General features: G+C 48.1%; 5 protein-coding genes across 5 annotated transcripts; 1 reads left to right on the top strand and 4 right to left on the bottom strand.

Moving 5' to 3' along the window:
• Positions 1-1,312: 1,312 nt before the first annotated feature.
• On the bottom strand, positions 1,313-2,795 carry N7525_000729 (acid phosphatase PHOa; the record flags this gene model as incomplete). The annotated part of the gene is made up of 3 exons (XM_002562054.1): positions 1,313-2,426; positions 2,483-2,544; positions 2,610-2,795. The coding sequence occupies 3 exons, from the start codon at positions 2,793-2,795 to the stop codon at positions 1,313-1,315; spliced, it is 1,362 nt and encodes a 453-aa protein (XP_002562100.1).
• A 1,392-nt stretch (positions 2,796-4,187) lies between these two features.
• N7525_000728 (uncharacterized protein) lies at positions 4,188-4,596 on the bottom strand (the record flags this gene model as incomplete). Its single annotated transcript, XM_061211662.1, has 3 exons — positions 4,188-4,236; positions 4,299-4,443; positions 4,497-4,596. 3 exons carry the CDS (start codon positions 4,594-4,596, stop codon positions 4,188-4,190), a joined length of 294 nt encoding a protein of 97 aa, XP_061070888.1.
• Positions 4,597-5,206: 610 nt separating this feature from the next.
• On the top strand, positions 5,207-8,689 carry N7525_000727 (putative importin 11; the record flags this gene model as incomplete). The annotated part of the gene is made up of 7 exons (XM_002562055.2): positions 5,207-5,371; positions 5,433-5,533; positions 5,589-5,726; positions 5,774-6,789; positions 6,844-7,316; positions 7,367-7,555; positions 7,613-8,689. The coding sequence occupies 7 exons, from the start codon at positions 5,207-5,209 to the stop codon at positions 8,687-8,689; spliced, it is 3,159 nt and encodes a 1,052-aa protein (XP_002562101.2).
• Positions 8,690-9,483: 794 nt separating this feature from the next.
• exg1 (glucan 1,3-beta-glucosidase) lies at positions 9,484-10,867 on the bottom strand (the record flags this gene model as incomplete). Its single annotated transcript, XM_002562056.1, has 3 exons — positions 9,484-10,274; positions 10,326-10,705; positions 10,785-10,867. 3 exons carry the CDS (start codon positions 10,865-10,867, stop codon positions 9,484-9,486), a joined length of 1,254 nt encoding a protein of 417 aa, XP_002562102.1.
• Positions 10,868-12,656: 1,789 nt separating this feature from the next.
• On the bottom strand, positions 12,657-13,908 carry N7525_000725 (carbon-nitrogen hydrolase family protein; the record flags this gene model as incomplete). Its single annotated transcript, XM_002562058.2, has 4 exons — positions 12,657-12,881; positions 12,942-13,154; positions 13,217-13,707; positions 13,761-13,908. The coding sequence occupies 4 exons, from the start codon at positions 13,906-13,908 to the stop codon at positions 12,657-12,659; spliced, it is 1,077 nt and encodes a 358-aa protein (XP_002562104.1).
• Between the last annotated feature and the right edge of the window lie 2,601 nt (positions 13,909-16,509).

Raw genomic sequence — 16,509 nt, 5'->3', positions numbered from 1 at the left:
GGGAATTCTTGATTCTTGTCAAGCTAGTCATCGTTGCTAGTCTAACAGATCTCTATCTATTTATATCCAGATCTGATTATAGCCGGAAGATACCCCTTTGCGCAACTATGGATTGGTTAAGGAGGTTGTTCACAGGGAAGTCTTCTGCGAAAGCAGTAGAACAAAAAGCAAAAAAGCGAGCGAGCAAAAGGCACAGTAAGAGAGTTCGTGCGCGGGAGAAGGAGCTCCGATGTGCGAAGCAACATAACGGATCCAAGAAGCCAGGCTTTTTTTGGGGATCGCCAGGCCAGACATACGAGAATAATGTTCGTGGTCCGGATGAAGAAATCTGGGTTATGAAACCTTATTAGTGTTTAACTAAGAGCCGTGTTTACTAGATTAGTCTTCTATGTATGTCTTTCATGTTGTAAAAAGTCATTTCTCGAACATATCGAAGGAATACAGTATGGATGGATGGTGGCTTCATTTACCCTGACCCTCACCAAAGGGATATGCACCTCAACTACATTGAGACCATAAGACCTCACCGCCTGACTTACCATATAAGGATCGTGCTGTAGGCTTTTTTTTCCACTAAGACTGAAGCGATTGAGAAGGCGAATAATTCGGAGTTCGGCCTGTACGCTGCTGTATTTACTCAGGACCTTGATGATCGTACCGTTCGTTTGGCTAAGGCTTTGGGTGCAGGCACGGTTGGTGTGAACTGCACTAGCTCGACTAATGCTAGGGATACTGCTTTTGGCGGGTTCAAAATGAGTGGGAATAGTCGGAAGGGTTTTCTGTATAGTCTTGACAGTTCCCTTGAGACCAAAAGTATCCTGATCAAGGCAACACGTTTGTGATAGTTGACTAGCCTAACTGAAGACATAATCCTAACTGAAGACATAACTGATAAGGGATGTGGATTTCGGGTTTATAAAGGATCAAGTACAATAAAACCATGCATATATAGATACCTGGCTCTACCGAAGGAGATAAATTGTTCGGCAGTATCCGACAATAGATGTAAAAAGGTGGCCAGCTATATGACGCGGCATTCTATGGGAATTATTCATTATCTTAGTGGCATTTCAATGGGAACAGCAACATGAGAATGCTAAAGATTCAATTTGGATTCATAGCTTCATAGCTAAAGATTAAGATATTAGCCTCCAGATAAAGATTGCTGTTCGTGTTTTACATCTCCGAAATTTGGAGATAACATTCCTTCCCAGTCAATGGGGACCGCGTCTGCAAGTTTCCGGAAGATAAAGAATTGAAAGACCACAGAAACACACGGCCGACTAGCAAGAATGAATGAAGAACAGCTTAATCAGAAGGAGTAGACAGCGACGGCCAGCAAGACTGCGAGAACGGCAGGAGACAGGGGAGCCTTGACAGCAACCCCAGCGCTTTTGTGGCCGGAGTCCTCCGCTGTAGAGTTGGTTTTGGTCGCGGTACCATTTGACCGCTTGGCGGTGACCTTGTCATTGTAGTGGGTCTCGGCATTCCAGGGGTACGGCTTGGTGTCGTATGTCGCGTTCAAGTGTCCATAGGTTTTCTTGATGGCGTCCAGGACACCGTGACCAGCGGAGCACTTCTCATTGGCATCAGTGATGGGAACCGGCCAGTCGGGAGTGAATGTGGAGGTATTGCCAATAGACTCGTCCCCAATTGACATAGGACCTGGGTAGGTCTGGTTAAGCGTGAGGTGGGTCTTGTCGACTTCGTAGTTGACATAACCGGTCTTGTTGGCGACAATCTCGAAAATGTTGGCACCGCAATCCCAACGACCAAGTGAAGGGAGACCCCAGTTGGCGGAGACACTAGCAATGCTAGAGTAGTGGGTGTAGAAGGTGTTGTCCTTGGTCCCCTTGAGGTGTTCAGGAATGGCGCCACCAACGAGAACACTGAAGATACGGTTGTCGTTCGTATAGGTCTTGTCCTCATCGAAGGTCAGAAGGAGGAGAGTGTTGTTGTAGAAGTACTCGTTCTCAAGCAATTTGGCCACGTAAGGACGCTCCCACTTGGCAGCGAAAGTGATGTTGGTGTCATGCGCATCATTAGTCATGTTCGGAGTGATGAACGCCCACTGAGGAAGCTTCTTGTCACGCAGGTCATTCTCAAAGTCATCAAAGCTCTTGATGGAACGTGCGCGACTGTCATTGGCCACAACAGAGTCGTAAAGCACCATCGGGTTGTGCTTCCGAACGTAATCAGGGTGATAAGTTTCCTGGTTAGAGTAGTTGTAGCCCTGGAAACCAGCATAGGGAATGTGCTCCTGGTATTCAGCCCACGAGATGTGCTTGGTGTCAAGCAGATCAGCGATGGAGGAAATGTTCTCAGGCATCTGCTTGAAGTCGTCGTTATCCATTCCAAACGTGTCACCGCCAGCGGCAGCGCAGTAGTTAGGCTCGGAAGGATGGGTGACAGCATAGAAGTTGGTCCTAAAGAACATCAGAACGGCTCATGTTACTAATGTCTAAGTTCGTTGCAAACTCACAAGAGAATTCCCTGAGAAGCAAGCCACTGCATGTTGGTATCCGCAGCAGAGTCGTCATAGTCCTATGAGTCCCGTTAGTCATGGTGTCTCAGGTACTCCAGGAATGTTTTGGGGCTTTGTCACGTACAATGTTCTCCAGCCAGATCTGATAAAAACGATCAAAAGCCAAGCCCTTGACATCGGAGACGGTAACCTCCGGCTTGATAGTTGCCGCAGCCGCATGAATGTCCGCAAGAGCGGGCTCAGAGGTAGTAGCTGTCTGAGCGACTGCCAGGGCAGCCACTCCCATCAAGACCGCGAGAACAGCCTTCATTTTGATGGATCTCGCAGAAATTCAATAAAGGATTGATGTAGCTGATGAGATGAGACTGAGGCAAGCCAAGGTTGATGAGGATGGTAAGAAAGAAGAAAGAAGAAAAGATCGTCAAGAGAGAATGCCAGAATATGTATGGAAGGTAAGGGGGGTCACAACACGTGCATCTTACATCGGAGACTCTCAGGGCTGAAGGAAGGTATACCTGACAGGTACACGAGGGCTTGTGACTTTACCAGCTTTCCTTAGGTCTCATTGAGGTACTCATACTCTGTACCTGATGCTGAGTTGAAGTTTAGGCAGAACATCTGTTGCATGATGCGGGCACATGGAGAAACAGAGCCCTCTGATTGGCCGAAAGTTCATCGGTTCAAAATGAGGGGCCGGCAAGGCGAATGCTTAGCCGACTAGCTAATCCATGGTAAGGGCCCCGGAGTCCGGGGCCCGTCCCGAGATTTCTTGTTTCTTCCACATAAAGCTCTCCCCTCACAGCAACTTTAGACGATAAAAATCCCGTTATTTACGTACATAGAGTACACAGTAATGGACACCCATAGATGTACTCTGGGGTTTATGCACTTGCTTTCTTATAATTTCTGTTAGTGAGACAGATTGAACCGAAGATGCGAATTATAGGACGCTAGTGCGCCCAGGTGCAAGGTTCTTGACCTCGGGAGATAAGCGACTTCCAAGGAGGCTTAGCCCGACGCTTAGTGAGTGGGGAACATCCGGGGCTGCCTTGGCAAATCACTGAGCCATATCTAGGGGTGTGCTCAGTTCCCAAATGGACAACAGATGAGCAATAAAGCAAACCTCGGGGAATGGACCTCGAAGTGGTAGAGGAAACCCACAACACAGGTATTTTTATATAAGTACATCCGCAGGCCCCCGGACGTCCATGCATACTACAGGTCTAGCTCGAATATTAAGATGCATCTTGAGACAGCCTACTGGAGCAGTTTCTCATCCGAGTGGCTGTCGGGGAGTACAAAGATAAAGCCAGCACTGGCCATTTTCAGAAGAATGGGAATATGAGAATTCCCGTTGAACAAATAATTCGAATGATAATTCTCCTGCGATCCTTAACTTTCATAAAAGGCAATCGAGTGGACACGTGCGGGTCCTATTTCGAAATTTATCCATTGTCCTAGTCGGGGAGGTAACATCGCTGAGGTTTATTCGCTGAGGTTCATTCGCTTGAGGTTCATTCCGAACCATGCGACATGACTCTGATGCCCACGTTGGTCGGATGTAGACCGAGTCTCGAACAACATTATGAAAATTCCATTATATTACAGGTCATCAGGTATCATTTATATGTATTCTTACTGGTCAATTCGGCGACGCTTCGTATCCTGGTAACTACCACGGTCCTCAGTCTAGATATTGACATCAGTCTCTCGGGCCGCCAGGGCCCTCGAACTGACTTGCCCTAGCCAGTCTTGAACGGAATGTTAGCCGTATGAACGATCGACGGTCCACGGAGAAACAATTACGGCGTACCTGTTGCGGTCATCACGAACACCACCCTCTTCTTCGGGAATCACACGGTGCTCGCTGTCTTGGGCAGTCGTGCCCGGGCCGTACTTCACACTTGTGGGCTCAGAGAATCGCTGGTTGACCATCTCGTCAACACCTGACTCGACAGCTTGAATGGTTATTAGAGAAATGCCGCCGACTAAGACTAGCTTCTTCACGTACTTGAGTCACTCTTTTTGCTGCGACCCTGCTTGGCCTGATGAGAGTTCAGGTCCCTCTCAGTATTGAAGCCTACATGCTTCAATTCTTCGGTAGTAGGCATGTTGTTTGAGGAATTTAATATGTTGTAGTATATAGATGTAGATAAGTTGATAGGCCGGTGATTTACGATGAATTTGAGCTCAGATATTGCCATCTATTGAAATAGATCCGAATTGCGCTTTATATACATCGCCCCATCCACATCATACCTACTTCACTTCAGTTTAGGAACCGAGGTTGCATCATGCTGCATCATAGGTATGTCACGGAATTAGGTGAACCAAATTGTCGATATCGATCCCAAGTTCGATAACAACATGAAGAAACTGGTTGAAGCTGGACTTCACTGCTCCACGAAATGTCCGTCTGGAGCCCTAGCAGCAAATCTGAATCGGGGCAGAGGTTAGGGTCCAAACCTAGGGTTTGGCGGGACCGGAGTATTAATCTTCCGGAGGCGGGGAGTTTATGCTAGAGGGTACCTAGGTAGCTCCGACGAGACATGTCAGTTCGTTAGTCAATTAACATCTTGGACTCACGCAGAGTTCATTTTCATGAATGACTGATGATCCAGGGCTCTTCATGAGACTCTGAACTGGTACTTGTATTGGCGGCACTACATACATGCTTTGCAGTTTCTTTTTTTCACGCGTCGATCAACAGCGCTATTCGCCATGACCTTCGCCATCGAAGCACAGGGTGAGACCAACCCACTCAGCCCTCAAAATGTGCTCAATACTCTAGTCCTTGCAGCAAGCTCGTCTCAGCAGCAAGTTCAGACGGGCACGAAACAGCTCCAGAACTGGGAGAAACAGGGCATGTACTACTCTTTTCTACAGGTATCAGTTGACAGTCTTGTTTGTTGTTGCTTCACCTAATAACAGCTTTTATGATGCACAGGACGTCTTTCTTGACCACTCCGTACCGAATGAAGTTCGCTATCTCGCCATCATTCAACTGAAGAACGGCATTGATAAATACTGGCGCAAGACAGCACCAAAGTACGTGATTGGGATATTGCCAAGACGAGGGGAGGGCATGCTAACATTGCGGAAGTGCGATCAAACCGGAAGAAAAAGAACACATCAAGACACGCGCCCTTGCGGCAGGAATCGTTGAGCCTGCGCCGCTGCTGGCTCTCCATAACTCGCTGGTGATTGCCAAAATCATGCGATTTGAGTTCCCTCATGACTGGTATGGCAGGATGCAGCTAAATGTTTTCTCGTTCTAATCTCAATTAGGCCCGATGCCATTTCGTACATCATTTCCTCACTCCGATCCTCCGTCCAACCTGGCGCAAATCCGCTCCAACTCCCTCGAACTCTCCTCATATTGCTGCAAATAATCAAGGAATTATCCACGGCACGAATTCAACGAACGCGACACAATCTTCAGTCCGCGTCGCCTGAGATATTCCAGTTACTGGGGGGCATTTATGTTGATAAAATCAACCAATGGGGGGCAATACTGGACCAGGGTGGTGCCAGCGAGGGGGAGTTGCTGGAGACGCTTGAATTAAGCTTGGTGTCTCTCAAGGTCCTAAGGCGCCTGATCATTGCTGGCTTTGAACACCCGAGTCGTAGCCACGAAGTACAGGGCTTCTGGGAGCTGACCCATTCGCACTTTAGCAAATTCCATTCTCTTGTGGATGGGTCTGCGAATCTACCTGAGCCAATTCATCGGGCTATCGAGAAACATTTGCTGCAGATGTCGAAGTTGCATGTTGAAATGGCCAAGACACACCCCGCATCCTTCGCATTGCTGCCAGATAGTGTCTCGCTTGTCAAGTCGTATTGGTCATTAGTCGTCAAACTCGGCGAGAAGTATGACAGCCTTGGTGCTGAGGGCGAAGATGAAGGGAAATCCTTGACTGAGAAAATCGGCCTCCGGGCTCTGCTCTTGATTCGTGCATGCGCAAAAATGGCGTTCAACCCTGCCCAGACTTTCAAATATCAGACGCCGGAAGACAAGGAGGAGCGAAAGCAATCTGTTCAGCTCGTCAAGACGCAACTCTTTACCGAAGAATTTGTGGTAAACGTCATGGAACTCCTTGTCACACAGTTCTTCAGGTTCCGCAAGATCGATTTCCAAGACTGGGAAGAAGAACCGGAGGATTGGGAGAAGCGGGAGGAAGAGAACGCTGACGCTTGGGAGTTCTCAATCCGTTCATGCTCTGAGAAGCTTTTCCTTGATCTTGTGATTCACTTCAAGGATTTACTGATTCCACGTTTGCTCACGGTATTCTATACCTTCGCAAGTAAGTTACTGATGGGCTATATAACGTGTGCGACTTTAACATTTATGCTCATAGGCACCGACAACCACAATGTGCTGTTGAAAGACTCATTGTATTCTGCCATCGGCTTGGCTGCGGCCAGTCTTGAACATCATCTGGACTTCAATGCATTCTTGGAGCATACCATGATTGCTGAGGTCCAGTCCCAGGAACCAGAGTACAAGCTTCTGAGGAGAAGAGTCGCGCTCGTGCTTGGCCAATGGGTCCCGGTGAAGGCAGGCGAACTGAACATGAACGCAATTTACCAGATTTTCCAGCATTTACTCGGCAAGCATGATCCTTTGAACGACCTGGTCGTCCGGATCACCGCTGGTCGGCAACTACGGAGTGTACTGGACTCATACGAATTTTCGCCCAATGCATTTATGTCCTTTGCGCCTACCATCTTGGAGAGTCTCATGTCTCTCGTTCAAGAAGTCGAATCCTCGGATACCAAGATGGGACTTTTGGAAACGGTTCGCGTGGTGGTGGTCAAGATGGAAGACCAGGTAAGTTGTTGCTTCGTTTTCGTTAGCGGCTGCGTAACTCACAATGTTAGATCACTCCCTTCTCTGATCGAATCGTCTCTTTACTCCCACCGTTATGGGAAAGCTCCGGCGAAGAACACTTGATGAAACAAGCTATCTTGACTTTGCTGTCATCCCTTATCCAATCGCTAGGACAGGAGTCCGTTAGATATCATTCTCTTATTCTTCCGCTGATCCAAAGCTCAGTAGAACCCGGCTCGGTAAGTCCCGTGTTTGAATCATGCTGTACATTCAACCTAGCCTAACTGTTCGCCAAGGAAACCATTGTTTACCTCCTAGATGAGGCCTTGGATCTCTGGCATGCCATAATCCAGGCTACGCCATCTCCTGCCTCACCAGAGATCATATCACTCCTCCCGTCTTTGTTCCCCATTCTCGAAGCAGCAACCGATAGCACTCCGCAGGCCGTTCACATCCTCGAATCTTATGTGTTCCTTGCGCCGCAGGAGATCCTCAGTGACCGTTTCCGCTTCCAAATCCTGGTGATCCTTGAAGTACTACTCAAATCCACAACCAAGCAACGCCTCGGTGTGATACCTCGACTTGTTGATTTGATGCTTCGTGGTGCTGAGACTGTCGACGGGGGTAGCGAAGCAACCTATGGGGTCATTTCCCAATCCCTCCTGGACAGCTCATTCCTTGCATCCCTGCTAGAAGGCCTCTACTCTGCCCATGAGGCGAGTCAGACATCTGGCCCAAACAGAAAGAGCTCGCCTGTGGTCGGCGTCGTCGAGAGCGATCACTACTCTGTGCTGGCGCGCCTTGCACTGGCCAGCCCTACCATTTTAGCCTCATCGGTCGCCGCCGCGACCAACTCATCCGAAGAACAATCCCTGACGTGGATCCTGACCGAATGGTTCTTGCACTACGACAACATTGGCAGCATCAACCAAAAGAAACTCCACGTACTTGCCCTCACCCAACTCTTGGCCCTGCCAGGAGAGCCACTCGATCCGTCTTTACCCCCTCCACCCCCTGCCTACATCCTTTCTCACCTGCAATCATACTTGACCGTATGGACAGATATCATCACCGAGTTAGCAGATGGTGGCACTGACCCCAATGCCGATTATTTGGTCTGCTGGAACGCACCAGCGGGGTCAGCAACCGCGATGCCAGAAAGCAACCAAGAAGTCGAATCGCCTGAGATCATCCGCCGTCGTGACTGGCAGTCTGGCGATGCAATCCATCGCTTCATGATCCGAGACTTTGTGCGCCACCGTCTGCAAGAGGTTATTACTGGCTGCGGTGGGGCGCAGCGGTTCCAGGATGAGTGGCTAGTCAATGTCGACACTGAAGTTGTTGCGGCGTTTGGAGCACTTGGATTGCTCTGAGTAAGGGAGAAGACCTTGCTCATTTCGATACCAGTGGCACACTTTCCATTCGCATTGCCACCGTTACATTGTGCATGCCTCTTAGGCCCTCATATTGTTGTATTTGCATGACCGCCAGGTCCAGTCCATACCCATTCCACTTTTAGCATTTCAGAATCCCAGCTACATATCCCAATTCATATGATATCTCTTCAAATCGACGAATAGTAGATCTTGCGCTCTAATTCTTGTGCATTGGGAATTATCTGGATGCAAAGGCCAGTGGTGAGTTCCCGTGTTATTTGCCTTTCAGGGATCTACCATAAACACTTACCTTGTCTCTCGCAAGGGAAGAGAACTCAAAGAAAGGAAAAAGTAAGTCCCACCAAAACACGGCCTTTTCCTGAGCGGGAATAACCCTAGAGATACCATGCAAGTCACTTTGTGATAAAATTAAGGCTACCCCGGTAGGCTCTACACGTACGGGTTACCAAAGTTAGCAGGTAAACTGGCTATCTCCCGAGGCCAGGAAGAGGAGAACTCCAAGCAAAAGAATATCAGTTGTATTGCCAGTTCCACAACCTAACTATGTAGCTAACCCTAAAAATGAAGCACACCACAACACCACGAGGAACCAACTCGCTTATAGGCAAGCCCAGCAGACAATTAAAGAATACATATATGTATGAACCAGGTCTGGAATCAAGCCTGGACAAACAGTTGGACAAAGAAAAACCAAAACACGTCAGAATCAGTAGCCTGCTCCATGCTACATTTGGAAAAACAAGAGCAAAAAGGCACAAAACTAGTAGCGCTTAGCACTGACCGGGGAATTGTCGGCTAGTGACAGGGTTGGGGAAGACACCGCCAGCGATTTGCTGCTGCATGTCCCACTCAGGAGCACCCTCAGTCTTCCATGTCCAGTAAACCCAGCCGTTACCCTTCTCATAAGCATCAAGTTGAGCTTCGATGAAGCGACGGAGGTTGCTACGCTCCTCCTCAGACATGGCAGCCACGGATCCAGTAGACTTGCCCTCACAGCTGCCGATGTGCTGGCTATTGGAGAAAGTACCATCGTAGCGGGCACCGATACCCTTTCCATTCAGGTATTTGGCACAGTCGGTCATGGCACCGGTCCACTCACCAACAATAGCCCACTTGTCAGAGGTCACAAGGTGATCTTGAGCAAAGCTGCAGACATTGCTGACGTGGGTCTGGGTATCCATGGCAAGAAGACCGTTGTCGAACACTTCGTAGTGGTGGGTGTCCATCATCACGTACCAGACACCGGCAGATTCGCTCATGAAGCCGTTCCATGACTCAGTAGGCACGAAACCGTCATGCAGGACAAGCGTGGTGTCCTGGCTTGCCTTTCGAATAAGACCCCATGAATCGTAGTAGTACTGCTTCAGACCATCCTGGTTCACTCCACCTGGGATGCTAGGCTCGTTCAAAGCCTCGATCGCAGTCACAACATCTCCATCACCTTCGTAGCGCGCGGCAAGAGCCTCAAGGGCATCCTTGGTATCCTCAACAGTATTACCCTGTTGCCATTGGATAGCGCCGCGCTTTCCACTGTTGTCAAAGCCATTCTGAGATCCAGGGGCTGCTCTGGTTGTCAGCGACTGTCATATAGTATATAGATGGGGAAACGTACCCCCGTGCAAGTCAAGCATGACCTTGAGGCCGGCGGCGCGAGCCCAGCCAATGGCCTGGTCAAGATACTCCAGCTGACCATCGACATATGGGTCACCCTCCAAATGCTTCAAGGCCCAGTATCCAACAGGGATTCTGACGTGGTTCATTCCTGCACCGGCGATTTGGGTCAAGTCATCGGCGGTAATGAAAGTGCTCCAGTGCTCGGACAGGACAGAGCGACATTGGTCTGGACCCAAAGTCGCGCAAAGAGACCACTCGTCGACGGCAGCATCGCCAGCTGCATCGAAAAGAGATGGAGTGATCCATGGCTCTGTTACCAGCCAACCACCGAGGTTGACACCCCGGACCTTGTCACCACGGTAGTCGAAGTTTAGGCTACTAGACACAGATGTATATTAGTATCTGTACAGACAAAGGTGAAGTATAACTGTAGTGGTGGTAGGGAGGTATCACTCACACTGTGGGTGTAGCCTGCACCAAGGCTGCCAATAAAGACAGCCCGAGCAAGGACTTCTGCGAGAACTTGGACATGGTCGGCATGTTGAAAGCCCTAACTTGGTCAGACTTGAAAAATCAGGAGGCTGGGGTTGGGAAATTGAGTTATGAGGAATGAGGAATCAAGATCCAGGAATGATTATATTGGAGATGAATGGTTGGAGATCGGCTGTTATAAGTAACTCGATGTCGATGGGTGCTGATCAGGTAGCCGGATGCAGGCAGATGAAAGGTTACCTGGGCGAGAACGGAAGTCCCCACGGGAAATTATCAAAGTTGAAGCAAAAGTAACGTACCTGTGTAGATTATCCTTGGCCGTGGTCTGAATTGAGAGGAAGGTGGAGTGGCCGGAAGCAGTGGTGGATCGGAGGCTTCTGGGGTTTTGGGTGTTTTGGGGTTTTTGATAAAGGCACAAAGGCCTCTGGAGAGTAGCGGTCTTGGACGCTTCTTCAGATACCTGTGGATGGGGTTGAAGGTACGAATATGGATCAACAATAAGGAAATGTGGAGATGAAGACGAAAATCTCAATCTCAGATTCGTCACTGAGTTCTTCGTCGCTTTGTCACTTTGTCACTTCGTCACTATGTGTTCTACTGGAAACTGCGACCCAAAAGAGTATCCGGGGAAGTTATACTTCATCTATAGCCGTTAGGGTTCTTTTGCCATTTTCAAACAATTTTCAACTTGATTTCCATCTGGACATCTCCAATATACCTAGACCAGGCTTATGGCCTACATACTCAATACTCAGAAAAGAGATTAAATCTATTAAATTCTGTTCGCAGCAAAATCTCACATTCCTTGAATGATCGGCACGTGGCATCTCCGACCCTAAGGAATGTGAGTTCTAGGCGGCTTCTAGACGTTGAGCTGACGAATATCTACGCTACGTAAGTGTTTGGTGTAAGACTAAACTTAAACACTTTGACGTTCTATCCAACTACGTTTTTTGGAAGTTAAGTATGTGCATACTGTATAGGTATAAACTTTGCTTATATATATGCACTGTGGACATGGTTCGAATTCACATGCTGTAAAGCCCCCGAAAATTAAAAGAAGGAAAAAGGAGATAAATCCCAGAGCTATTCATATACTATATAATGAGCTCTAATCAACTGGGAGCATGGAGTACTATAGTCAAGGCAAGGTGTGAGAACCTGTCATCCTCGGTACTTCCATTTCCGGCGACAAGTGCATTATATCTGAGACATTGTAAAAACCAATAATATGACGTGAATTGTACTCGGGAGAGGCTCAAGTTACACTACTACCCTCTCACATCCGTCTAATTCAGGGCCCATTGTTCGCTGGCTCGTCGACAAGTCGGGTAGAATATGGGTCTACACATGGTTGCAACTAGATTTTGCAGGTCTTGGGCTTTGAATTTGTAACCTTGAGCTCACATAAGAGAGTATCCTCAGGAATGTGAAGAATGCTAAGAGATCGGAAATGTACGTCCACGCATTTCGCGGGTCTCGGCTTTCGAGGTCTGAGAGACCAAAGTCACTTTCTATCAACTAATTCGGCTCAACATTTCCATTAGGTCATATCAGAGAAAAACTGAAAATACCTTCGAAACCACGGATGGGTTCTTCCGAATAGTGCGTAAACCAGACGCTGTTTTATAACCGCTAACTAGGCCGAAGTAGACGCCAAAGTCACGTCCTCGTTAGTATAAGGACGCTCTCTGATTTACTTTCTTGGTGCTGCCTGATCGGAGAATAAATGCCTATAATACATGAAAGTCATATGACAATCCTCAACTTAAAAGAGTGAACAAGTTGGTATTTCTTTTCTATGATACACATCTCTGCTGGAATCCGGCAAACAGCTCTACACGCTCTCGGATTGAGCCTCGGTAGCCGACGCATCCAAAGGAGCAGAAAGTCCAACCCGGTCAATAGTCCGAGTGTAAGCGACACCGCCATTGACTCTGTCCTCGTGCACGACCAAGTCCTTGCGGTTAGTGTCGACAAGAAGACGGATCAAGTCCGGGCGCATATAGTGACCGCCGAAATCGGCCAAAGATTTGGTAAGATGGATCTCGTCGAGGTCAATCTATTTGACGACCAATTAGTTGACATTCTAGCAAAAAAAAAAAAACCAACCTCCACTTACGTCAACGAAAAGAAGTCCCTGGAAGTCTTTGTCGGGGTGAGGAACGAGGTTCTGTCCATCGGGTCCGAAGATACGGCCATTTCCATTGTAGATGTTGGGATCCTCAAGCTCTTTTCCAGGAGGTGTGTTGAGCTTGATTCCCTCCGCAGTAATTGTCTGCCACGGCGCAAGAGTGAACGAACCGGTCTCGATCGCGTAAGCAGGGGTAACAAGCTGAGCGGTCTTGTCAATAATCAGACTTACTCCTCACAAAATGGAAAAAGGGGGAAATATACATCTGCGTTTGCCTCGGCCACATTGGTGTATGGGTCCGGGTACTTGAGGGTCTCCTTTCCGGGATACAAAGGCCAGGCAGCGATGTGCACCTGCTCACCTAGCGAGGCGGCGTACGCCTTCAGGAAAGGATTCATGTTCTCCCAGCAATTCAGGTGTCCAATGCGGCCGATCTCGGTGTCCATCACTGACTCGGTAGTGTCGCCAGTGCCGTCTCCGAAGACGAGGCGCTCAACGTGGGTAGCCTTGATTTTGCGACGGTGATTGATGACATCTCCAGCTGGGCTAATCATAATCTGCGTGGTATACAAGCTGGCGAGATCGAGCTCCGAGTATCCAAGAGACACCCAAATTTTGTTAGCTTTGGCTGCTTCGCGGATGCGGCGCATTTCATCCGAGTCGGAGGGCAGGCTGTTCTCGCGATACTTCTTCAGCAAGGGCAGGCTCTCCTGGTAGTTCACCTTCCAAGCCCAGTATGGGTAGCCGGGGATCCCTGTTTGTAGTTGTTAATACATTACACTCGGTACTTGGGACTGTGATACTAACACAGCTCCGGGAAAGCAATCAGCTTGCAGCCAGCCTTTCCTGCTTCATCGATCCAGTGTATTGTCCGACGAACAGACTCCTGGAGGTCGAACCAGCCAGGCTCAGCATTGACTGCTGCGGCCTTGTACTTCTTGAGAACAGGAACCATATTGAGATGCTTATTATCTTTCCACGAGTGTTTGCTTTGAAGATTGTTGTGTAGAATGGAAGACTCTATGTCAGGCCTGGGGAGAAGCTCAATTTATAATACCTCCAGCTGTCTTGTATGTTGATTTTGAAACGATGACCTGCATCCCCCCAAACCCCGAAGCACGATATGAGCGACATCATGAGATTCGGAACCCTCGGATTCGGGAACTGCCCTGAAGCGATTGAACAACGCATCATGTTTGACAATAAAGCGCGACTCTGAGCTTCGGGAAATATAAGCACGGGGTTTGCTTCAATGTAGTGCCATGCCAGGGGATAGTTCCCGGAAGTTCGATAATTCGCATGTAAGCAAGTATACATGACCTATTCTGAGCCCGGGGTTTGTTAGGGCTCTATTTGATCCAGATCATGCCATGACAGGTGGGCCTTCTCACTGAAGAGCCTCGGTGATCTCCGCCCTAATCCCGGGGTTATACAGAGCTTTCCCGGATTGTTCCAAATCCCGAAATCAAATTAATCCCGATAGCATTGATCAGCCACCATGCTGACGGGAATAGGGGACTGTTGTTCGAAATTTATTGCATCCCATAGATTTCGGATATCTCTCAACGGGATTCAAGTGGAAAATCGATATGGCCAATCGCCGCTGGCGGACTCCTTCTAGACACAGGCAAATGTCTTAACTAGGTAGTTTTGCAACTATGCAGCTATTTTCTAGCTCTTTATTACACAACCTCTTGGCTCTTGGGCCACCTTCTGCTTACTAGTCCAGATATATATAATCACAAATGGAACATCTAGAGATCCCGAAAGATTGGATCTGGTTTACCACCCACATCCTGTTACGCCATGCATAATGTATCATCCATACCCCCAAAGAAAGGCGGGATATAGGTAGAGATACCCTAATTTGCTCGATGCGCCGACGCTTTGGCAGTAAATCGAACTATGGCAGTAGAATATATATTCATCCGTGGCTCGATAACATACAAGCTGACCAGACTAAAACCATCGAAATTTATGCTGTAGCACATCGTCTTTGAAGAAACTTGTATAGTTTGGATTTTCAAGGGGAGGCCCTTCGTTTATCCGGTCTTCTGAGTAAGTCTCGCATATAGGTTGATATCTACCAACTACATGCGTCTAGCTTTGGCGTGGTCCGAAATAGGGTAGGCTATGATTTACCATGCAGATATGAAGATCTGGATATGCTATTTACTTAGGAATGCTATCAAAAGTTTACGCGTAATTGAGTCTAGACATGAAGATTCTCATCGAACTTTATTTATAGCCGATCACTTGCACGATGAGCTTGGCAATAGGTAAGTTCATCGGTCGATAGCTCTAGTTGGGTTCCTGACATTGTCAACAGACGGCGCACTCCTGTGGCGACTTGGCATTATTAAGGCCAAGCTGACCATTTCCCTATCCTCAAAGTGCAAGTCAACCAGGTGTTTGGATCTTCGGAGTAGTATGTGCCAATGTATTAGTTCAAATTGGGATCATTCCGACTATTTTTAGCAATCGGACCCTCCCGGCTATACAATATTGGCCGCCGTAATGCGGTCTGTTGCACATGTTCTGGATCGGAGCAACACTGCTATCTATCCTTTTATTTTTGTAGGGGAAATGGCCAGATTCCCAATTCCTCAAAGCTATTCATTGGCCTGCCTTGCTTTCCAGTACAGTGTACCAGTGATTGGCTATTACTATTTGAGACTGGTTCCAGATATTGTACATTTGAGGTCAGTCATGTTTTCAACAAGGTCAGCATCTCAGCGATTTATTAACTTTGCCTATTTCTAAGAAATCACAATTTACAACGGACCAAATTCCGTTATGTCGTTCTCATTGTCTCGTAATTGGGAGATCTTGCTATGGTTGAGCCTCAGTTGCTTGGGTAAATACTTATCCCGGAGAAAAGGTCATAGATCGGTAATGAGCCACATGATAATCCAGCCCGGGGGCTTTCCCAAATCAAGAACACACAAATGACTCTTTCCCTAAAAGCTTGATTATGTATTTTCCATCACACGACTATTCTCAGAATATCCGATTGGGCTGTCAACCAACTCACTGTAAGCCCCGCTCCCAAATCGCGGGGAAAAACGGGGGCGGAGGGCCCCCGAAGCCCAAAAACTAGCCACAGTCTTGGGCTTAAACGGGAGCCAGCCAGCGGACAAAACCAGCTCGCCAATCGAGAAGAAGGGATCGTCGTGCCAAGCCACACTCGGAGGGGCAGGGCGGCCTTTCGTATTCTTAAATTTGAGGGTTGATACAACCTCAATCTACCACATCATGGGAGACAGCGGGGTAGCGCGATGTTGGTCGGTCATGAGTCCCTAGAGAGTGAGTGAATGATATATCGCACTCAAACCATGGCCGCACCATTTTACCAAATATGTATCCCGCTCAGAGTGGGGACGGCAGGTGTGCCATGCAATCCGGACGCAAGGGATTGGACAGGAAAAACACGATCCTTGCTGGGCGAACTAACAATGCAAGATCAAATCATTCCTTGTAAACATGACTTCATTCTTAGACTTCGCTTAGATATGCAGATGAGCTACATATTTCGGCTAATGGATGAGACAGCAAG

The sequence above is a fragment of the Penicillium rubens genome (genome assembly GCF_028828025.1).
Source record: "Penicillium rubens strain IBT 27055 chromosome Unknown utg000001l_segment0_segment0, whole genome shotgun sequence".
Classification (NCBI taxonomy): Eukaryota; Fungi; Ascomycota; class Eurotiomycetes; order Eurotiales; family Aspergillaceae; genus Penicillium; species Penicillium rubens.
The sequence above is the reverse complement of the archived record's forward strand: the minus strand, read 5'-3'. Positions and strand labels throughout refer to the sequence as shown.